Source organism: Vipera berus (genome assembly GCF_964194415.1).
Source record: "Vipera berus genome assembly, chromosome: 7".
Classification (NCBI taxonomy): Eukaryota; Metazoa; Chordata; class Lepidosauria; order Squamata; family Viperidae; genus Vipera; species Vipera berus.
The window spans coordinates 28,045,363-28,068,479 of record NC_138209.1 but is presented as its reverse complement, the minus strand read 5'-3'; the positions used below and the strand labels follow the sequence as shown (position 1 = coordinate 28,068,479).

At 38.1% G+C, this 23,117-nt stretch overlaps 1 protein-coding gene across 1 annotated transcript in view; it reads right to left on the bottom strand.

Moving 5' to 3' along the window:
• IQCM (IQ motif containing M) overlaps positions 1 to 23,117 on the bottom strand; it is a gene marked incomplete at its 5' end in the record, with an annotated part of 141,984 nt that overhangs the window by 74,121 nt on the left and 44,746 nt on the right. The window contains 2 exons of the mRNA XM_081333344.1: positions 7,366 to 7,439; positions 15,732 to 15,856. Coding sequence (XP_081189470.1) covers positions 7,366 to 7,439; positions 15,732 to 15,856 — 199 coding nt within the window. The remainder of the gene's footprint in view (positions 1 to 7,365; positions 7,440 to 15,731; positions 15,857 to 23,117) is intronic.

Here is a 23,117-nt window from a genome sequence, read left to right as displayed (position 1 = left end):
AAATTTATTTTGGCTGTTTTAAAAGCCAAATTGCTTCTGAGTTGAAAATATGTGTCTAAACCAACCGAAAGAGTTGCCAAGTTCAAAATCAGATGTATGCTTCTTCTGAACCCAATCCTCTACCAATTTAAATTATCTCAAAGCAAGTATTCTATTTCCTCTAACATGTCCAAATTTCTTATTCTGTCCAAATGTAGTTCTTGTGTAATGGCAGTTTGCCTTTGGCTGAAGTACTAATCAACAGAGCCAAGTGCCAGCTACGTAATGCATAGTGACCTTGAAGCAGAATTTATTTCCACTGATACCATAAGACCATAACGCCCTATTTTGATGGCATATTCACATTTTTTATTTTTATTTTCTTTTGCTGCCTCTTTCTTTTTTCAAAAGTGGCTTCAAGATAATGGACAACAGTGGCAGAACATGAATTTGATGCATAAAAAATTGACTCCCTGCTAGCACTGATGTGGCCTACTTTAGTAATGAAACTTCTGAAAGAAAACAACCAAAATCAGGGAGCACCAAGGACCCCACAGTTCAACCCTGAGCTGCAAATATTCTCTTCTGTGTGTCTCACTTCCCTGCTGCTCATAACTTTAATAGTAGATATACTAGGTAATGGCTGGCTATAAATATGCTGCCCATTATTCTAAAAAAAAAGTAAAAGAAAAACCTTCTTGATATGAATGTTATGACTACACATGGAACAAGTTGTCATTTGCTGAGATGTACAGTTATTAAGAGCCAGACAAATGGCATAGAATATTTATATTGTTCTATTAAAGATGGAAGACGGTACCATTTTACTGGAAATTCTATGAAGCACTAACTTTAGTGATTAAGTATCTTTGAACTTCAACAGATGAAAGGATTATCACTGAAAGCATATTAATCCATTGAGGATTAGCAGCAAACTGTTAGAGATCTCAAACAGATAATAGGTGATTTATTTATGAACTGCAGTAGGATAGCAAAGAAATGCATATACATTTGTGCTAAATATAACGCAATATTCAGAGCAGTAAGACTGAAATAGATATTGAAGGGATGGGGGAGTCCATGAAACATATGTTATATATCTTTCTTGCTTCTCATAGGTAGTCCAGTCTTTTATAATAAGATCATGTGGACTGCCAGATTTTCACAAAGTTCATACATATGGTATCTGTCTTCTCTTGTCCGCTATTCCAGTGTCCTTTAGCTGAGATTCAATAAAATGTTACATTGCATATTTTAAAAATATGGGGATTTGGATTCTAATATCATTTTATGATTATGACCCCTGTCCTCAGTCCTAGCCTTCTTCAATTCAGGGGAAATAAAATACAGGTGCTGAAAGTGGATATTTAACAATTGTCAAACTGATTCCATTCAGACATTTTTAACAAATGGCTAAGTCTCATCCAGTTCTCCAATGTCTCATTTTTAAAGAATGGTTGTTGTTAAAAATATGGTAGGCCTGCAGCTTCAAAGGGGTCTGGAGAAGGTCAGTTATCTGGACCTGTTAAAACAAGTTTCAAGTCAAGTCATATACTGTATAGCAAAACAGCATTGATCCTACTTGTAAATGACTGGGCCAGAGCTCAGAATGGGGATAGTATATCTCAGCACCTTGTGGTACTATTGAACCTGGTATTCTTCAGACCAGCTGGGGAAGTTGAGAGTGGAAATCATGGTTCTTCAGTAGCTCCTCTCTTTCCTACAAGGCCAGTTCCAATCAATGCTTGTGAAAGCTATCACAGGGCTCAGCAATTTCCCCACTCCTATTTAACATATACATAAAACCATTGTATGAGATCTTCTGAAAAGCATGAGGTCAAGTATCAGCAATATGGTAATGATACTTTTTTGCTCTGGGCCATCCTAGTGATGTTGTAAAGGTGCTTTCCCAGTACCTAGAAGATGTACTTGTATTACTTCAATCTGACAAAACTGAGTGGCTGCAGCTAGTGATTTTCCATTTTTAACTCTGGCTGGGGTTACACTGCCCCAGTTGGTGTTCTGTCTGGGGGTCCTCGTGCTCAAGGTCCAGTTTAAGGAGCAGGTGGCAGCCAGTTGCAGCTTTTCCTTATATCAGAAGGCACTGCTCGTGATCATTCATGCCTTAGTAACTACTAGTTGTCACCTAGAGCTCACAACTCAAGCCACTCAACACATTATTACTACAGGTAGTCATTGACTTACCACCATTCATTTAGCGACCATTTGAAGTTACAATGGAACTGAAAAAACTGACTTACAACCAGTCCTCACAATTATGACTGTCACAGCAACCCCACAGTCGCATCATCAAAAATCAGATACTTGGCAACTAGCATATATTTACAATGGTTGTGGGGTCCCAGGGTCATTGATCACCATTAGTGACCTTCCCAGCCAGCTTCTGTCAAGCAAAGTCAGTGTGGGAAACCAGATTTGTTAATGACAGCATGATTCATGTAACAACAGAAATTATTAACTTAACAACCATGGCAAAAAAAGTTTGTAAAATTGGGCATCTCACATAACAACCGCCTTGCTTAGCAATAAAAATTCTGTCCCAATTATGGCCACATGGCGAAGACTATCTGTAAGCTATAACCCATCCTGGATAATGACATTGCACTTTCTCAAGCTCATGCTAACAGGCCCACAGTTTCATATGTTCAGCCACTCAACCTGGAATAGATTTTCACAAACCACAATAGAAAAACAATACAGCAATAATACTAACATGGGACTCAGAAACAAAACCAGATATCTATTTTGCATCATCACAGGCCTTGACAATTTCACACTAAGTTTAGAAGCACTTTCCCATAGTCTTCCCTAATGTGATGTATGCCATCATTTGTCAGCAGTGCCCTCTGAATTTTCTGTAGGACAAACAGATCAGACTTTGCACAAAATAATTAATGGATAAGTTTGACATCAGGACTCAAAGCAAAGTCAAATTCATATCAGAGTACTTTAACATCCTAGGACACTACTACAAATCTCAAAGTAGCTATTTGGAACAAAGAAACTTTACAAGCAAAATTAAATGAGAGACTGCTGAATTCACATATATCAAAAGCTTTCAACATCTCTGAAGTCTCAGCAAACATAGTGGGTTTTTAACACATTGCATATGCTGGTCTATGGCCATAATAAAAAAAGGATTTGATTGGAACATGTTACATTTGTTAATTAATAATTAATAATGTCTTACATGTAATTTACATCTGCATAATCATTGGTCCCCCCCCTTTTTCCCCTCTCCACTTTATCTCAGTTTAAATGTTACATCAGTTTTGCCATCCATTCAGCTGAGAGAATGAGTTGCAGTTCACAAAACCTTATGCCTTTTAATAAAATGTATTAATCAAAAGATGCTGTCAGACACATTCTGATTTTGGCTACCCTAAGCTGATCCAGGTCTTTCTCTACAATATCTCCAATCAATATGGGCAATCTGGCTAGAGCTGCCATATACAGAATAGTTGCCCAATACATCTCAGCTAACATGATCAAATCCAATATAAATTAAGAAATTCATTATCCTAAGGCTAAACTGTATATTTATTTATTTATTTATTTATTTAGTTATATTTATATACCGCCCTATTCCCTGAGGACTCAGGGCGGTTTACAGGGAATTAAAAATCCAAAATACAAAAATTAAGAACCAAATTAAAAAATATTAAATTAACCCTGTAGTCAGTTAAAAAGAACCCCAAATTAACACAATCCATAAATAATATATGCCATCAGGTGAATTGATGTAGTTTGGATTAATATAACACATGAACCCTACTTATAACAGCTTAAGTGAATTATACATAAACCACATAACACTTAGCATTGTGTTTAAATATCATGCTTGGGACTGGGCAGGCCTCCATCTTAACAAAAGCAGTCAAGTGTGAAGGATTTATAGTTGAATTGTGCCCATGATACAGAGAAAGGGATCTTTAGCAGCTAATGGTAATTTTAGATAGCTACTGTATTTTTTATTAAAGGATACTGTTTAACATACAATTATATGTCTTTTCCACAGTGATCAGCTGCTAAAGTAACACTACAATGTTATGCTACGTTACAAGATTTAGCATGTTACGCAAGGTAAGCAGCACAGCAGAAGACTGCTATATATATATATATATATATATATATATATATATATATATATATATATATATATATATATATATATATATATATATATGGATCTTTGGTCATTCGGGTTTTTTCCCACGTAGAATTGAAGGTGTAGGAGCAACATTTCAATGGAATCCCATGGCTGGTGGCTTCAGCTTCGTTCTTCCGGGAGAAGCATGTGGTAGTGGCTGTTTGTTCCTCTTTTTTAAACTGCCAGAGGGGGTGTGTTCTGTGGGTGGAGGTGTGCTCTGATTGAGTGGGGGGTTAGCTGTGTTCTGATTGGGTGGGGGGGTGTTTTGAATGGGGGCTGTGTTCTGATTGGGTGGGGGTGTGTTTTGAGTGGATGGGCTGGTCTCAGCTGCCAGCCTTAGACCTGTACTGGTGAGTTGTGCTGCTTTTGTTCGTCTCCGTGTTTGTGGTAGTGCCATGTTTTTATAGTGGGTGTCAGTTTGCTTATTGTGTGGTTTGGAGGGGTTTAAAGTGCCTGATGTTGCAGCTGTAGTTAGGTTTCTGTTTTGTGGTTGTGTGTCGTTATCATTGTGGGTTCGGATTTGCTTTTTGAATGGTTGTGTGGTGGTGATGTCATGTGATGTTATCATGAGTTTGGGTCTGGTATCATCCTTGGTGGTTGGGACTCGTCTGTCAATCAAGGCGGGTTTCCAAATGGCTGGTAGGTGAGAGGTATCATCTTGTTTGTTCATGCTGTGGGGGCGTTTTTCTATCTCAATGGCTTCTCTGATTATTCTGTTGTTAAAATGTTCAATTTTGGCGATAGTTTTGGTTTTTTTAAAATCAATTTCATGTCCCGTGGCTTTAAAGTGTTGGAACAGGGATGAAGTTTGTTCTCCCTTTCTGAGTGAGTTCCTGTGCTCTTCAATGCATGCACTTATTCTTCTGTTGGTCTGTCCGATGTATGTGGTGGGGCAGGTGGTGCATGGGATTTCATATACTCCTTGGTTTTCTAACCCAATTATGTCTTTGGGGTTTCTTAGGATGGTGGATATTTTTCTGTCTGTGTAGAATGCTGTTTTGATGTTGTGTAGCCAAGACACTCATCTCCAGAACAAAACACCTAGCTGACGAACAACACCTAAAAACCAAACTACACACTCTCACTAATGTACTAACAGCCAATGGATTCCAAAGAAACATGATTACCAATTTAATCCAAAGAGAGACACCCACAAAAACCCAAGACAGAGAACAAGAAAATGGCAAAGCCCTCCTCCCATACTTAAAAGGGACCACAGACAGAATCAGCAAGATCCTCCAAAAACACGAGTGGGAGATGACGAGTGGGACCTCATCGAAACGTCGCCAAGACACTATCAATCTTACATGGGAAAAGACCCGAATACGCCAAGACCTACACACACACACACACACATATATATATTTCATCGAAACGTTGCCCTGATACCTCCAATTCTATGTGGGGAAAAACCCGAATGACCAAAGATCTACATATATATATAAATACACACACACACACATATATATAAATATACACACACAGACAGACAGACATATCAACACACCATATCATACCATTCTAAAATTTATTTTCATAATATTGAAAGATCTGTTTGACTATAGAAGTATGATTTTAATTAAATTAAAAATTTTATTCAAATTAAGTACTGAATTATTAATTTTGGCTTTTCAACTTAAGCATATGTTTGTAACATTTATGTTTTTTAACTAGTATTTCTCTGAAATAGAAACAAAAAAATCCAAATTTCTTAGCCGAGGGAGCTAGCATTGCATATATAGTTTTTTATATATTTTATATTGTAATATACAGTGATACCTTGTTATTCAACTGTTTCAGAAGTCACTGAATTAGGTACTTAATGCACTTTGATGCAAAAATTTTGTCCCGGTACTCATTTGTTTGGTGTTCGATGCACAAGCTAGAACTTGTCTATTCCAGTTGCCTTGTGACCCACTATATTATTCCTTATGGGGAAACATTGTTTGGTACTCATTTTTTTGGTACTTATTGCACCTCCTGGAAATATTTAACTAAGAGTACTGAGATACCACTGTATTATATTATTTCTTATTTATATTATATTATATTCTTTTGGAGGATTGAGTGCAATCCTGGACTAGAGATTTTGAAGGATATCAGCAATCTAGAGAGCATCCAAACTGGTAATGAGTCCAAAACCTAAATCTGTGAAAAATAAAATTAGACATATTTAGGGGGAAAGTTAATGGGAAATATGAATGCTGCCTTTAACTTTCTGAGGGATTGTCACTTAGCAGATGGAACAGTTTTCATAGAATTCTAGAATTGGAAGAGACACAGAGGCCATCAAGTCCAATCCTCTGCTTCGTGCAGGAATTAAAATTAAATTGTTCGTGGCAGATGGCTGTCCCCGTCCAATCTCTTGCTAAATACATCAGGGAAGAATAAGAATCCAGAGCTCTCTACATAATTTTCTCTACTATCAAATTCAATGTAAGAAGTTCATCTTCAAAGGAATCTGTCTTGTTATAACTCATCTGTTATTCTACATCCTACATTCTGTGATGGGGACTTGGTGGCCTAGCGGTTAAGATGCTGGGCTTGTTGACCAGAAGGCTGGCAGCTCAAGACCAAAGCACCATGAAATAAAGGTGAGCTCCTGTTCCTAGTGGGAAGATAGCAGAGTTCCATGCCCCTCAGCGTATAGTCATGCTGGTCCACGAAAGTGTCCTAGGACAATGCTTGCTCCCTCAGCTAAGAAATGAGCACCACCCTCTGGATGAGCACCACCCTCTAAAGTCAGACACAACTGGATAGGGAAAATCTTTACCTTTACTTTTACATTCTGTGACAACATTAAACAGGTCTTGATCTTCTGCATCGTCTTCTTTTAGTATTTTTGTGCTGTATATGTAGAGCCAGTTTGGTGTAGTGGTTAAGGTATCAGGATAAAACCAGGAACCCAGTTCTAATCCCACCTTAGGCACAAAGCCAGCTGGATGATCTCACCCAATCATTTTCTCCCAGCCTAGGAAGGAGGTAAGGACAAACCACTTCAGAAAAACCTTACGAAGAAAACTGCAGGGACCCAGCCAAGGATTAGGCACAATTGAATGGAAGAAAATAAAAATGTCCAACACAAAATTTACCATAACATGTAAACAGCTGAAATTAAATCACATTATACATCTTCATAGATATCTTTGCTTTGCACATTAGAAAGTTGGGAGAATAAACTAGTAATAAAGCATACTGTTTTTCACAAATAATACCTGGGAGTCTTCCTTTGTTCTTTATGTGAACCGTGCCGGTGTTTTTCCGTTTTGTCAATTTGCAGCAGCAACATCTAAGGGGAAAAGTGCTGTTAAATGTACTACTAGACAGGAAATGATACCACTGAATTTACTTTTCATTTTCATTATTATTGTTATTTTTATCATTAGCACTGCTATGTCGAGGATATTTAGCTTACTGGCAAGTAAGTGTTCTGGGAATAATAAATAACAATCACAATCACAATCACAATCACAATCACAATCACAATCACAATCACAATCACAATCATAATCATAATCATAATCATAATCATAATCATAATCATAATCATAATCATAATCATAATAATAATAATAATAATAATAATAATAATAAGAAGAAGAAGAAGAAGAAGAAGAAGAAGAAGAAGAAGAAGAAGAAGAAGAAGAAGAAGAAGAAGAAGAAGAAGAAGAAGTTGGAAGGGACTTGGAGGTCATCTAGTCCAACCGCCTGCTCAGGCAGGAAACCCTATACCATTTCAGACAAATGGCTGGCCAGTTTATTCTTAAAAACTTCCAGTGTTGGAGCATTCACCACTTCTGGAGGCAGGTTGTTCCACTGGTTAATTGTTCTAACTGTCAGGAAGTTTCTCCTTAGTTCTAGGTTGCTTCTCTCCTTGACTAGTTTCCATCCATTGCTTCTTGTCCTGCCCTCAGATGTTTTGGAGAATAGCTTGACTCCCTCTTCTTTGTGGCAGCCCCTGAGATATTGGAACACTGCTATCATGTCACCCCTCACCCTTCTCTTTGTTAAACTACACATACCCAATTCCAGCAACCGTTCCCTATATGTTTTAGCCTCCAGTCCCCCAATCATCTTTGTTGCTCTTCCCTGTACTCTTTCTAGAGTCTCGACCAATAGAGTGGAAAAGAAAAGCCACCTGACTCTCTCTCTACTTTGCTGGCCCTTATCAGAAGACTCAGGGCTTTTTTTGTCATAGAACGCTCAGAACGGAGTTCCGGCACCTTTTTTGGATGGAACCTTGTAGGGTAGGCAAGGCAGGTTGTATGACATGTGTGAGTTCCGGCACCTTTTTGTTTTACAAAAAAGCACTGAGAAGGCTGATCCAATCTTTAAAGCCAAGCGTTCAAAGTGTGGTAGGAAATGTAATTCCTAACTCTCTATTTTAAGGAAAATGTGGAATTAAACTGATGAGTCAGACATGTTTTAAATAGTTATTTCCATAGCTAACAAACTCCTTGTGTCTCTTTTAGAATAGAAAGAGCAAAGAATAAATGGTTGCAATTTTTCACAATAACTTTGTTTAATCTTCAGGTAATACCAAAAATATTCAGTAATATATATGGCCCTCACAAGAAGACTCTAACTGTATCTTTCTGCATCTTTCTGTCTCCACAGTTTAAAATGCCACAAGAAATATTTAACTGGACATACTTAAGACAAAATATTAGGAACTATTACCAGAAATTAAAGAAGAAATGAAAAAACTATTACAACAGCACTTTTTAAGGTTTCATGTGCAATAATGGCAAAAATAGAGTATGATCCAAGTATATACTATATTATCAATCATTTACTCCATTTGGAGCTTATTCTAAACAAAGCAATGCACAGCACTTATCTAAATAAACCGTAGAGAATAGCTTTTCAGGTCTGAATGATTAGGTCCTATTTTCAGGTATCAGTCAGAAGATTACAACTCAAGAGATAAACCCTTTAAATGCCTAATAGCAAAGTTCAGTATAAGAACTTTAAAAAAAAAAACAGGAGATATGCTGTTATCTCTTAAACTGAGCTTTTTTAAACAATTGCTTAAGCACTCAAAGTTAACTATCCACTCTAAATTAGATAACCCACTTAATTAAACATTGCAGCATTGGTAGGTGCTTTTCAAATTATGCATTAATAGAATACAATATTCTGATTTCCCCTCCCCCTCCCCCAAGAAATGGTAATCCCCATTACAAGTGTTCACACTGATGCAGTAGTAATAATATTTAAGAAACTGAAATTCCAAACGCATCTACTATGATTGATTTGGGAATTGGAAACGCTGAGATGTATTTTCAATAATTAAATGCAAATTCAATTTTTTATAATTAAATAAATAAAATGTATTGTCATACATGTATGAATACTTACAGTAGATGTACATTATCTTACAAAGAAAGCAACATGGGAAATAAGAATTAAAATAATTCCACCATTATCTGGTTGGGAATAAGCCTGGGAGATTGTTCCCAGTGGATTTATTATAGGATAAACTAATAGAAATAAAATCAATCTATTGTTTGTCCTTTCATGGTGGAAAAATCTGTTCACTATGGACAGAGGGGGGTTAATCTTTTTTTTAATATACAGGTGGACAAAATACAGGTAGTACTTAACTTACACCCACAATTGAGCCCAAAATATATGTTGCTAAGTGAGATATTTATTAAATGAGTTTTGCCCCATTTCACAACCTTTCTTTCTACAGTTGTTAAGTGAACCATTGCAGTTGTTAAGTTAGTAACATGGTTGTTAAGTGAATCCAGATTACCCATTGGGTTTGCATGTCAAAAGATTGCAAAAGCTGATCACATGACCCCAGGACACTGCAGCCATCATAAATATGAGTCAGATGCCAAGACTTTGAATTTTGATGACATGACCATGGGGGATGCTGCAACTGTTGTAAGTGTGAAAAATAGTCATAAGTCACTTTTTTCAGTGCTGTTGTAACTTTGAATGGTCACTAAATGAACTGTTGTAAGTCGAGGACTACCTGTACCCTTTTCATCATGTTTTAACTTTTAAAGCGCAATGTACTTCTTCCCTGATAACTTTCTGCAACAGCAATATAATTATACAATATTGCATGTTTTGGATTACAATTCTCAATACTTATTTCCATATTTTCCCCACAATAACCCTGTGTGGTAGCTTGAGGAGAGCAAGCAGCTGTCCAGAATAATCCAGCATGTTTCTATGCTGACGTTCGATTTAGAACTGAGTCTCCCCAGTCCTGGTCTAACAACTGCATCATGCAGATGGAGATGCATGAGGGTGCAATAAGATATGCCCAGGGTGCTGGAGAGGCTAACAAATGGTGTACTGTAGAAAAAATAGTTTCAAACCATTTATTTATGCTAGGTTTTAACAGTCTTATCTCATTTGTCAATGATCCCTGGTGAGAGTAGGATGGAGGTAGTGCAACCATCCTTGGTCTCCTTGACCTCTCCACTGCCTTCAATACCATTGACTGTATTATCCTTTTGGGCCATCTATGGGATTTAGAGTTAGGCAGCATAGTTTTTGGCTCCTTTCTCCAAGGCTGATCCCAACTGGTGTTGATAGGGACTGAGTCATCTAGCCCATGGAAGCTCCTTTGTAGCATGCTCAAGGCTTGGTACTCTCCCCACTCCTTTTTCACATCTACATAAAGCTGCTGGGTGAGATCATCCATCACCATGGGTTGAGGTATCATCAGTACACTGATGATAGTCAACTTTATATTTCCAAGTGATCCAAGTGATGCTGTTGCTGCCCTTTCATGATACCTGGAGCCAGGGGTTGGGGGGGAGGGCTGAATGGGAGACAAAAGGCTTTGACTGAATGCTGTTAAAACCAAATGGCTTTGGGTACATGGAGCTTCAAGATATGGGACTTTAACATCCTTAGTTCTGGATGGGGTTGCACTAACCCAGACAGACCCAGTCTGCAACTTGGTGGTTCTCCTGGATTCAGGTGGCAATCATGGCTAGGAGAACCTTTGCACAACTTCATGTTGGGCACCAGTAGCAGCCTTTCCTAGATCAGGAGTCCCTGCATTCAGTCACTGAATCCTTGGTCCTCTCAGGTGTGGACTAAAGACCATTCAGAAGCTCCAACTGGTGCAAAGTGCAGCAGCACAGGCAGTTCTTGGGGCTCTAGAATGGTCCGCGTTACACCACTCTTCTGTAAACCTCACCGGCTGTCAGTTTGCTTCTGGGTGCAATTCAAGGTGTTGGTTATCAGTTTTAAAACCCTGCATAGTCTAGGTCCAAGTTACTTCAGGAACCGTATCACCCCAGTGAGACTGGCCCACCCCATCCATGCTGGCAGAAGAGGCGTGCTGGGGGCCTTTGGTCAAGGAATTCTGCTGGCAGAGTCCAGAAGAACAGTCTTTTTTGCTATGGCTCCTGCCCTTAGGAATATCCTGCCCTCTGAGGCGAGAGCTGCTCCCACCCTTCTTACTTTCTGACCCCTGAAGACCTGGCTCTGCCAGGTGGCTTGGGGCCCCAATGAAGGACTGTGATGCTGGGAGTGGTTAATGGATTAAGAGAAAATCCCACCTCCCTGCTCCCTCCATTCTTATCTTTTAGCTGTAATTTTATCTTTGATTGTAATTCTATTTTATTATTTTTAAAATATTTATATTTTATGGTTTTATAGCTTTTAATGTTGTAAGCCACTCAAAGTTGCCTCAAAGTCAAGATGGGCAGCAAATAAATCTAATAAACCAGGGGTGTCAAACTGCTGGCCCGCAGGCCAGATGAATAATCCAGAAGCTGCGCCCACCCCATTGCTGGCAGTGTCAAAACCGTCCCGATACGTTGTGTGACGTCACATGACGTCGCGAGTTTGACATGTCTGTAATAAACAAACAAGTAAATAAATAAATATAACTTGTTACCTGTGTTTGAACTTGTGAAAAAAGCACCCACGTTGTCAATTATTATTGAGCTAATGTGAAAAAAAACATTGGATAAACAAGTTTTGTTTTAATAATTAGTTAATTGTGAAAAAAATTACTTGGTTTTCCAAAGCCATAAAAGATTGTGAAATTACAGTATTTTTTTTCTTTAGATAAGATGAGGAAGTTATTCCTTAGGTCTTGGAGCTGAAATTATTATTTTCTGAGAGTATTTTACCTTCAAAACGTAAATAAATCTGTCCAATCTGGATTCTCCCTAGTTTTCTTTTTCACTTAATAACCAATTATCAATTATTTCTGGAAGAGCTAATATGACTACCTGGTTTGTCCTTATTTCATTAGGAAGAAACTTAGGTGCTTCACCTACGAATGGAGTCATAATTGCTTTTATATTTTCAGAAATGAGAGAAACAATTTGTTGTTTTCTCATTAGCCCAGATTTTTTTCTAAACCCTTTGGGTGGCAAGAGGCTTGAGAGAGTAATGTCGGGGATTACAACAGCTAGTGTTGTAAATCTCAGCTCTTCAGACATTTAACCCCTTAGTCAGGAATTGATTTATTTGGTCCCAGATGTGATTCAGAAAGATTAGTCCCTTTACTGCCAATTAGAATGAAATTATGTATGCAGAAAATCAATTTATTCTGAACTATAAAAATCTAAGCCTATACAGAGCTAAATTCTGTTTGGTTATCCTCTTGATGGCCTTCATAGGCACTCACCTGATCTATGTTGACATAACGATTCTTTTAAGTCTGAAAGCTATTGATTCCATCCTCACCAACTTTCTTCCTTGCAGCCAGCGCAGATTAGGAAACCACAACTACTTCTGATAATTAACAAGTGCCAAGGTGAAATAGAAAAATACGGGTGATGTGCATTATCACACCACAATTCATAATATAATATCATTGGCAATGTGCTTCACAGAAAATTCCATCACATTTTTATTCCATCACATGACCAGTAATGACAACAAGAGCCATACCTGCACACCAACAATCCAGGGGAGATTTCTAGATGCAACTCAGAACTATCATAGCTGCAACTGATTGCAATTAAGTGAATATTTATGGTCTGTGTAGGATTAAATGCAGATGTCCTTATTTTAACACTGACTCATCAACTTCATAAATTTCTGCCTTCTGATTTACATAATAAAATTATTAATGGAGATATTGCTATAACTAAGAATTTCTGTTTTAAACAGCCTTCCAAGAATATGGTAGAAATGTTTCCCATTGTACACTAGATACCTAAACCAACTACTTAAACTAGTGCATGAATAATTGCCCATTTCTTTAAACTTTGCAAATAGCAGCACCCAGAAAGTCAGCAAATTCTGTATTCTTCATTTTTTATGCATAATTGTTTCTTAAAGCTATTTTTTCTCACTAAAAAAACACATGTTTACATATTAACTCCTACCAAGCTAGACTTATTTGGCTTGACATTGTTACACCATAAGTACTGGGGATTAAGTCTGAAAATTTCTTTATTCTGCTGCTAGGAAGGGCCTAAATCCATCCAATCACAGTTTTTAGGTGGTAAATATTTCTATATTTTAAAATAATGTATGTAAGATCATATGGATTTCTTCTTTCTTTAAGATAAATTCTAAGATTTAATGATTGAAAGATAAAAAGGGCAAGTATAGAAATGGAAAGAGGAGCACATAACTAAGTCAGAATATCAACAAATAGCCCGAGCCTACAAAGATGAAGTGAGGAAAGCTAAGGCTCAAAATGAACTAAGGCTTGTGACCAAAGTCAAAAATAACAAAAAAAGCTTCTTTCAACAAGAAAAAAGTTAAGGAAATGATTGGTCCATTAGTGGGGGAAAGTGGCAAGAAGGTGACAAGCAACAGAGAGAAAGCAGAACTCTTTAACTCTTTAACTCTTTAACTCTTTAACTCTTTAACTTGCATCTTGCATCTGTCTTTACACAAAGGGAAAAAAACAGACCAACCTATCAAAAATAGTGCCATAAAAATAGAATAAAAAGACAAGTTAAGATAGGCAAGAAAATGGTAAGTGAGCACCTGTCCAGCCTAGACGAGTTCAAATCACCAGGCCCAGATGGATTACACCCCAAGGTTCGCAAGGAACTGGCAGATGTGATCTCAGAACCAATAAACTATATTTTTCAAAGATCCAGGAGCACTGGGGAACTACCAGAGGACTGGAAGAGAGCTGATGTAGTTCCCATCTTCATAAAAGGGGGAAAAATGGATCCAGGAAATTACAGACATATCAGCCTGACCTCAATACCTGGGAAGCTTCTGGAAAAGATAATTAAACAATGAATCAGTGAGCATCTAGAGGCAAACAAAATCATTACTAAAAGCCAACATGGGTTTATCAAACAGATCATGCCAGACAAATCTTATTGCATTCTTTGACCAAGTGACAAAATTAGTGGACCAGATGAATGCTGTGAATATAATTTACTTGGACTTCAGTAAGGCATTTGATAAAGTAGATCACAACCTACTACTTGATAAGATAGAAAAATGTGGGTTAGACAGCATCACCACCAGATGGATTCGTAGGTGGCTGACCGGCTGTACTCAGTGTGTGGTCCTCAATGGAACCACATCTACATGGAGGGAAGTGTATAGTGGGGTGCCCCAGGGCTCTGTTCTGGGCCCAGTGCTCTTCAACATTTTCAATGATTTGGATGAAGGGATAGATGGGGAACTCATCAAATTTGCAGACAACACCAACCTGGAATAGCCAACACTCCAGAAGACAGGCTTAAGATACAGGAGGATCTGGACAGATTTGAACACTGGGCGCTATCTAACAAAATGAAATTCAATGGTGAAAAATGTAAGGTTCTAGATTTAGGCAAGAAAAACCAAATGTACAAGTATACTATAGGGGGTACCTTGCTCAATAGTAGTAACTGTGACAGGGATCTCGGAGTCCTAGTGGACAATCACTTCAATATGAGCCAGCAGTGTGCTGCAGGTGCCAAAAAAGCCAACACAGTGCTAGGCTGTATTAACAGAGGAATAGAATCAAGATCACGTGAAGTATTAATATCACTTTACAATGCCTTGGTAAGGCCACACTTGGAATACTGCATCCAGTTTTGGTCACCACGATGTAAAAAAGATGGCAAGACTCTGAAAAGAGTACAGAGAAGAGCAACAAAGATGATTAGGGGACTGGAGGCTAAAACATATAAGGAACGGCTGCTGGAATTGGGTATGTCTAGTTTAATGAAGAGAAGGATCAGGGGTGACATGATAGCAGTGCTCCAATATCTCAGGGGCTGCCACAAAGAAGAGGGAGTCAAGCTATTTTCCAAAGCGCCCAAAGGCAGGACAAGAAGCAACAGATGGAAACTAATCAAAGAGAGAAGCAACCTAGAACTAAGGAGAAACTTCCTGACAGTTAGAACAATTAACCAGTGGAACAACCTGCCTCCAGAAGCTGTGAATGCTCCAACACTGAAAGTTTTTAAGAGGAGTTAGCCATTTGTCTGAAATGGTATAGGGTTTCCTGCCTGAACAGGGGGTTGGACTAGATAACCTCCAAGGTCCATTCCAATTTTACTATTATGATTATATAGCAAAATAGTTACAGAGTGAATTTCCTTAAGATGTCTGTGTTCATCATTCTTTTCTATAATTCTTAAACTATTCCACACATTTTACTAACTGGAGCTATCTTACATACCTCCTTGGACCTTTTCCTTCTTGTTATTTGTTTTAATCTTGCTTGATGTTCTTCATTGCTGAGCATAGTATATGGAACTGTGGTATCTGATATCACTATTCCTCTCCAGTCTTGGTATATGTTTCCTACAGAAAAAATCAGTTTAGTTTACATCACTAAAATAACTCCAGCAGTTTCTGAAACATATTCAGCAACTCAAAAGCAAAGCATGCATGAGACATCATTTTCATGACAGCAAATTATGGCATTTCCAAAACTTTGGTCTAAAATAATGTTCAGTTCCTCTTTTTCACTGATGTTCTAGGAAGTAGAGCATTTTCCCCCCCTCCCCCCCCAAAGTATACTAGACACATGCCTTTAAAGAAATATAATATTCAACATTAACAATGAAAATTTTCCTGTGGGGCTTTCATTAATCACCACTAATGTTTTTAGTAAATATACTCTTTACCTCCCCTTCATGGATTACTGCCTTGTCATGGCAAAGGGGCTTGTAACTCAATGAAGCTCTGAGCTATGCTGTGCATGGCCACTCAAGATGGACAGGTCATAGCACAGAGTTCTGACAAAATGTGATCCACTGGACAAGGAAATGGCAACCCACTCCAGTATCTTTGCCATGAAAACCCTATGGACAGTACCAAAAGGCAAAACAATATGACACTGGAAGATGAGCCCCTCAGGTCGGAAGGCATCCACTATGCTCCTGGGGAAGAGCAAAGGGCTAGTACTAGTAGTGCCAGAAAGAATGAAGCAACTGGGCCAAAGCCGAAAGGACGCTCACCTATGGATGCATCTGGTGGTGAAAGGAAAGTCCGATGCTATAAAGATCTATTCTCCATTGAAACCTGGAATGTAAGATCCATGAATCAAGGCAAGCTGGACGTGGTCAAACAAGAGATGACAAGACTAAAAATTGACATCTTAGGTATCAGTGAACTAAAATGGACAGGAATGGGTGAATTTAAGTCAGATGACCATCAGGTATACTACTGTGGGCAAGAATCCCTCAGAAGAAATGGAGTAGCCTTCGTAGTCAATAAAAGAGTAGGAAAAGCAATACTGGGATACAATCCCCAAAATGACAGAATGATCTCAGTTCGAATCCAACCACTGGTGCTGAAGAGGATGAAACTGACCAGTTCTATGAAGCCCTACAGCACCTTATAGAATCAACCCCTAAAAAATGAATGTCATTATCATCATGGGGGATTGGAATGCTAAAGTAGGAAGCCAAAAGATAACTGGAATAACAGGCAAGTTTGGCCTTGGGGTACAAAATGAAGCAGGGCACAGGCTGATAGAATTTTATCAAGAGAATACGATGGTCATAGCAAACACTGACTATATGCTCTGCAGCCAAAGATGGAGAAGCTCTAAAAAGTCAGTAAAAACAAGACCAGGAGATGACTGTGGCTCAGACCATGAGCTTCTCATTGCAAAGTTTAGGCTTAAACTGAAGAAAGTAGGGAAAAGCACTAGGCCACTCAGGTATGAATTAAATCATATCCCTGTTGAATATACAGTAGAGGTGACAAATAGATTTAAGGAATTAGATCTGATAGACAGAGTGCCTGAAGAACTATGGACAGAGGTTCGCAACATTGTACAAGAGGTAGCAACCAAAACCATCCCAAAGAAAAAGAAATGTAAGAAAGCAAAATGGCTGTCTGAGGAAGCTTTGCAAATAGCTGAGGAAAGGAGGGAAGCGAAAGCCAAGGGAGAAGAAGAAAGATACGCCCAATTGAATGCAGAATTCCAGAGAATAGCTAGAAGAGATAAGAATGCCTTCTTAAATGAACAGTGCAAAGAAATAGAAGAAAACAATAGAATAGGGAGGACCAGAGATCTTTTCAAGAAAATTGGAGAGATGAAGGGAACATTTCATGCAAAAATGGGCATGATAAAGGACCAAAATGGCAGGGACCTAACAGAGGCAGAAGAGATTAAGAAGAGGTGGCAAAATTACACAGAGGAAATATAGAAGAATGAGCTTAATGTCCCTGATAATCACAATGAGGTGGTCACTGACCTCGAGCCAGACATCCTAGAATGTGTAGTGAAGTGGGCCTTAGAAAAGCTGAGCAACAACAAAGCTAGTGGAGGTGACAGTATTCCAGATGAGCTATTCAAAATCTTAAAAGATGATGCAGTAAAAGTGCTACACTCAATTTGCCAGCAAATTTGGCAAACTCAACAGTGGCCCCAGGATTGGAAAAGATCAGTTTACATTCCAATTCCAAAGAAAGGCAGTGCCAAAGAATGTTCAAACTATCGCACCATTGCACTCATTTCTCATGCTAGTAAAGTTATGCTTAAAATCCTACAAGCTAGACTCCAGCAGTATGTGGATCGAGAACTACCAGAAGTACAGGCAGGATTTCGAAGAGGCTGAGGAACTAGAGATCAAATTGCCAACATACACTGGATCATGGAGAAAGCTAGAGAGTTCCAGAAAAACATCTACTTCTGCTTCATTGACTGTGCTAAAACCTTTGATTGTGTGGATCATAACAAACAGTGGCAAGTTCTTAAAGAGATGGGAGTGCCAGACCATCTTATTTGTCTCTTGAGAAACCTATATGTGGGCCAAGAAGCAACAGTGAGAACTGGACACGGAACCACCGATTGGTTCAAAATTGGGAAAGGAGTACGGCAAGGCTGTATACTGTCACCCTGCCAATTTAACTTATATGCAGAGCACATCATGAGAAAGGCAGGGCTAGATGAATCAAAAGTTGGAATTAAGATTGCCGGAAGAAATATCAACAACCTAAGATATGCAGATGATACCACTCTAATGGCAGAAAGTGAAGAAGAACTAAAGAGCCTCTTGTCGCGAGTGAAGAAGGAGAGTGCAAAACTTGGGTTGAAATTTAACATTAAGAAAACCAAGATCATGGCATCCGGCCCTCTCAATTCCTGGCAAATAGATGGGGAAGAAATGGAGGTAGTGACAGATTTTATTTTCCTGGGCTCCAAGATCACTGCAGATGAGGACTGTAGCCAAGAAATTAAAAGACGCTTGCTCCTCGGGCGGAAAGCCATGGCAAATCTAGACAGCACACTAAAAAGCAGAGATATCACCCTGCCAACAAAAGTGCGTATAGTCAAGGCTATGGTCTTCCCAGTTGCAATGTATGGCAGTGAAAGTTGGACCATAAAAAAAGCTGAGCGCCAAAGAATTGAGGCCTTTGAACTCTGGTGCTGGAGAAGAGTCCTGCGAGTCCCTTGGACTGCAAGGCGATCAAAACGGTCAGTCCTAGAGGAGATCAACCCTGACTGTTCTTTAGAAGGCCAGATCCTGAAGCTAAAACTCAAATACTTTGGCCACCTAATGAGGAGTAAGGACTCACTGGAGAAGAGCCTAATGCTGGGAAAGATTGAGGGCAATAGAAGAATGGGACGACAGAGAATGAGGTGGCTGGATGGAGTCACTGAAGCAGTAGGCGTGAGCCTAAATGGACTCCAGAAGATGGTAGAGGACAGGAAGGCCTGGAGGAACATTGTCCATGGGGTCATGATGGGTCGGACATGACTTCGCAACTAACAACAACACTCTTTTCCATCTATATAATAATCAAAATCAATATATTCTTGCTATCCTTTATCTATAGATATTTTTCCTAGGTGCAGAAAGCAAATATATTTCTGTTGTTATCAAATAGTTTTCCAAAAAATTCAGGCTTACAATTAATTTCTTGCAAGTCAAATTAAAAAGGAATGAGTAGAATTTACAGCATGAATTCTGGCTCCACATCAAGTAAACAAAGAAGAACAAGAAGAACAAAGAAGACATCCTATCTTTTCTAAATAGTTTTAAATAATTCCTCTAGCAACTTCCAGTTTCTTTGGAAAAGAAAACCAGGTACTGAAATATGATAAAATAAGATTTCTTTCATTCTCCATTCAATTATATGAAAAACTGAAAAATCTTAACTGCAAAAGTCACAATCTAAATTCCTGGATTATACAGTAACTATTTTTTATCAAACTGATTTAGAGGAACAATCATCAAGTTACTGTATTCAGTCAGATGAATATGAGTTTGAAAATGAATAGGAAAAAAGAGTCTTGCTTGTCCTTTCCACTCTATTTGAACTCCATGTATTAAATAGAAGGTCTGAAGGCAAATTCTGTTCTTCATTTTCTTGAATATGAGTGCAACTATCTGAGTAACTTAGGATCCTACTTTACTAGGCATCTCTGATCATGTGAGGAGCTGAACACAAATTTAAGCCAAACTGGGCCTAGCAGTATTTTAGATCTCTGGCTGGCACATGGAGGTTGAGAGAGACAGGTATGAGATTGCCATGTGCATCCTCTTCTCTAACTATTTGCAAGTTATCTCTCTCTAGAGAGATAGGAAGTAATATTAAAACAACAAACTTTAACCCAAATTCAGCAGCAACCATTCCAGATGGCAGTCTTAGCTCCAGAATTACCAATAGCAAAAAGAAAAACAAAAGAGGCAGAAATAGTATCAAGAAAGTGCATCTAAATAAAGCCACACAGACTTAACAGATTAAGTTTGTTACACTTCCTGTGACAATAAAGTATGTGTTGGAGGTGATCTTAAAAAATGATTTTGTTTCTGTCTGTTCTACATTTATAAGGCAGCAGAAGGCTCCACAATCATTGGACAAAGCCTTATTGCATGCAGGTAATTTTGCATGAAAAGAAATAGCCTTTGAGGATTTACCTATGGTTTTGATTACAAAAGCTTGAATTAAAACTAAATTCTAGACATAACGCCTTTGTTTTGAGCTCTAGTCATTATGGCCACTGAAAATATAAAATCCGACAAATGACTCCCAATACCCAACAAATGTATTTCTGCAAAACTTAGCTGTTTGTATAGAAGTCATTATTTTCAGAAAGTATCGCTTTTTTAATTTTCTATAGATTAAATAACTTCCTAGTCTGTCTTCCTGATAGTCTTGGAAGAGAAACAATGAATGAAACAGTATGCCTTTCCTCTCAAATCAAGGAACCTAATAATGCACATTAATATTATCATAAAACAATTGTACAAGCAAGTATCACAGGATTTGCCATGTAATTACTTGACAAATGTGCATTTTTGTACACTCCATATGTTAAAAAAATGTGGGGCTATAATAAAGGAGCAAAGTGTATTTCATAGCTTCACGCAGTCAACCAGGACTGTTTTTATAGTTCTGTGAGAGAGCAAGATCAAATATATTCGGCACTTTAATGCTGATCTGGGATTTGAGAAGATTTCAATGGGAAACAAAATTAAAGAAGCTTCAGGGTATACACTATACCTCACACATCCTTCTCCCCACAAATATTGGCTTATGTTTGACCCTAGCCTTGCAAATGTTTTTATTGTGGCTCTTAAAATGCAATTTTAAGTTCAGTGCGGCCTTTTAGCTTAAGCAGATTGTACTTTTCTGTTCTATATAATATATTACTAATTCACTGCCACTATTTAAACTCAGTTTGTACATATGCTATCTGCCTTTCCAAAATATTATAATACTATTCTCACTTGTCTCTGGTGATAATGTCAACTGAGTATATTAAATCAAATTTCCGACACATTTATCTATGGCAAAACAAAAATAACAAATGTATTTATAAAAAAATATAAAAGGATGTGACTGCTAAGAAGTAATTTCAATAAGAAAAAGTGAATCCTTATATTATAACACTTTTCTACCAGTTGACTAATAATACCTTTACTGAGAAATGTATTATTTCTTCAGCTCTCTACTTAGCTTTTGATATACTTTTTAATTTTTTTTCTTTTTTGCAAGCATCTATCCATCTCAACTTTCTCATGCCAAATTTGAGAATTTTTTTTTAAAAAACCTCAAGTATGTCAACAACAGAACATTGACATAAAGTATAGTGATATAACAAAATAACAAACCACTCTAGAATCACAAATATGTGATCAATGTTCCAGTCAAAGGCTTTCTGGAGTAGAACTGATTTTATCTGCTTGCAAATTTCAAGAAGGATAAAGAGCTACCTATGCCACAAGGGAAAGAATTGCCATGTCATGCATGCCCCATGTATGTTTTACGGGGGAAAATCCTTAAGAGACTCTCCTTATATGTCTAGACCAGGTGGGTAGATTTGATTAAGGCAAGCTATTGTCTGATGTATCGTGAGCTGTACCACATTGGGCTTTAAAGATCATAATCAGTTCTCTAACTTTGCCCTGGAAGCCTACTTGTATCAATGCAGTGATTTCAACATTGACATTAATCTTGCTATCAATCTAGCTATCACATTTTATATCAGGCCATCATTAAAGACAGCCCCACATAGAGTACAGAAGTTCAACCTCTGGTGACCAAGGTGAATTACCCTTGGCAGGACATCTTGACCAAATCAAACCTCCTACCTGTATTAGAATTGTGATTACCTGTAACAAAGCAATAGTTGCAATGGAAGCATGAACTAGTGAGCTACACTAGACCCTTTGCCAAGATATGGTAGATATTACCCAAGGCTAAAAGCCTCAGGTTCTCTAACAGGATGAGTTACAGGCCATTACTAGAACTAAGCAGTAAGCAGTAGCCCTTAATTTAATTTAATTTAATTTAATAACATTTATATACCGCCCTTCTCCCTGAGGACTCAGGGCGGTTCACAGGGCAGAATAAAATACCAAAAACAAACATTAAAAAGAGATTAAACAGTAGCCCTAGTTAAAACAATAGAAGTACAATTCTAAAAACCCCAAGATAAAATTAAGAAACCAAAGATAAAACAACCCCACCGATCCCCCTCAGGCTAGGCCAGCTTGTACAAACAAAAACGTCTTGAGATCGCGACGAAAGGAGCGAAGATCGGGCGCCATCCGGAGCTCTACCGGTAGCTGATTCCACAGCTCCGGAGCGCCCACAGAGAAGGATCTCCCCCTGGGGGCCACCAATCGATTACAATTAATTATTATCAGTCCAATTGTATAGAGAAAACTCTCATTCATCTAAAATATACAGTGTAAGGACTGTAACAGTCCCTATGTAGGATTGATAGGCAAAGATTAACAGAGCATAACCATGAATACCAATTAATAGTCAGAAGACATAATGAAAACTCCTTAATCTCACAATACATGTACCAATTCAGCCACAGTTTCAACTGGGTTAGTGTGAGCATCTTAAAGCTATATTCAAGCTAAATTAAAAAATGCTAAGGAATTTCTGGAAGCTTGACATTCAGACAAATCAGCCATCAGTAGACACATAGAAATAAACCACATTTACACATCATTCAAAACAGACAATAAAGATCTAAGAAGGAAACTGAAACAACACATCTTCTCCAGAAGCCAATATCCAGAGAAGCAGGGATTAACACCAAACAATCAAGCAGAAAAAATATATTCATCAAAGTACTACCAAG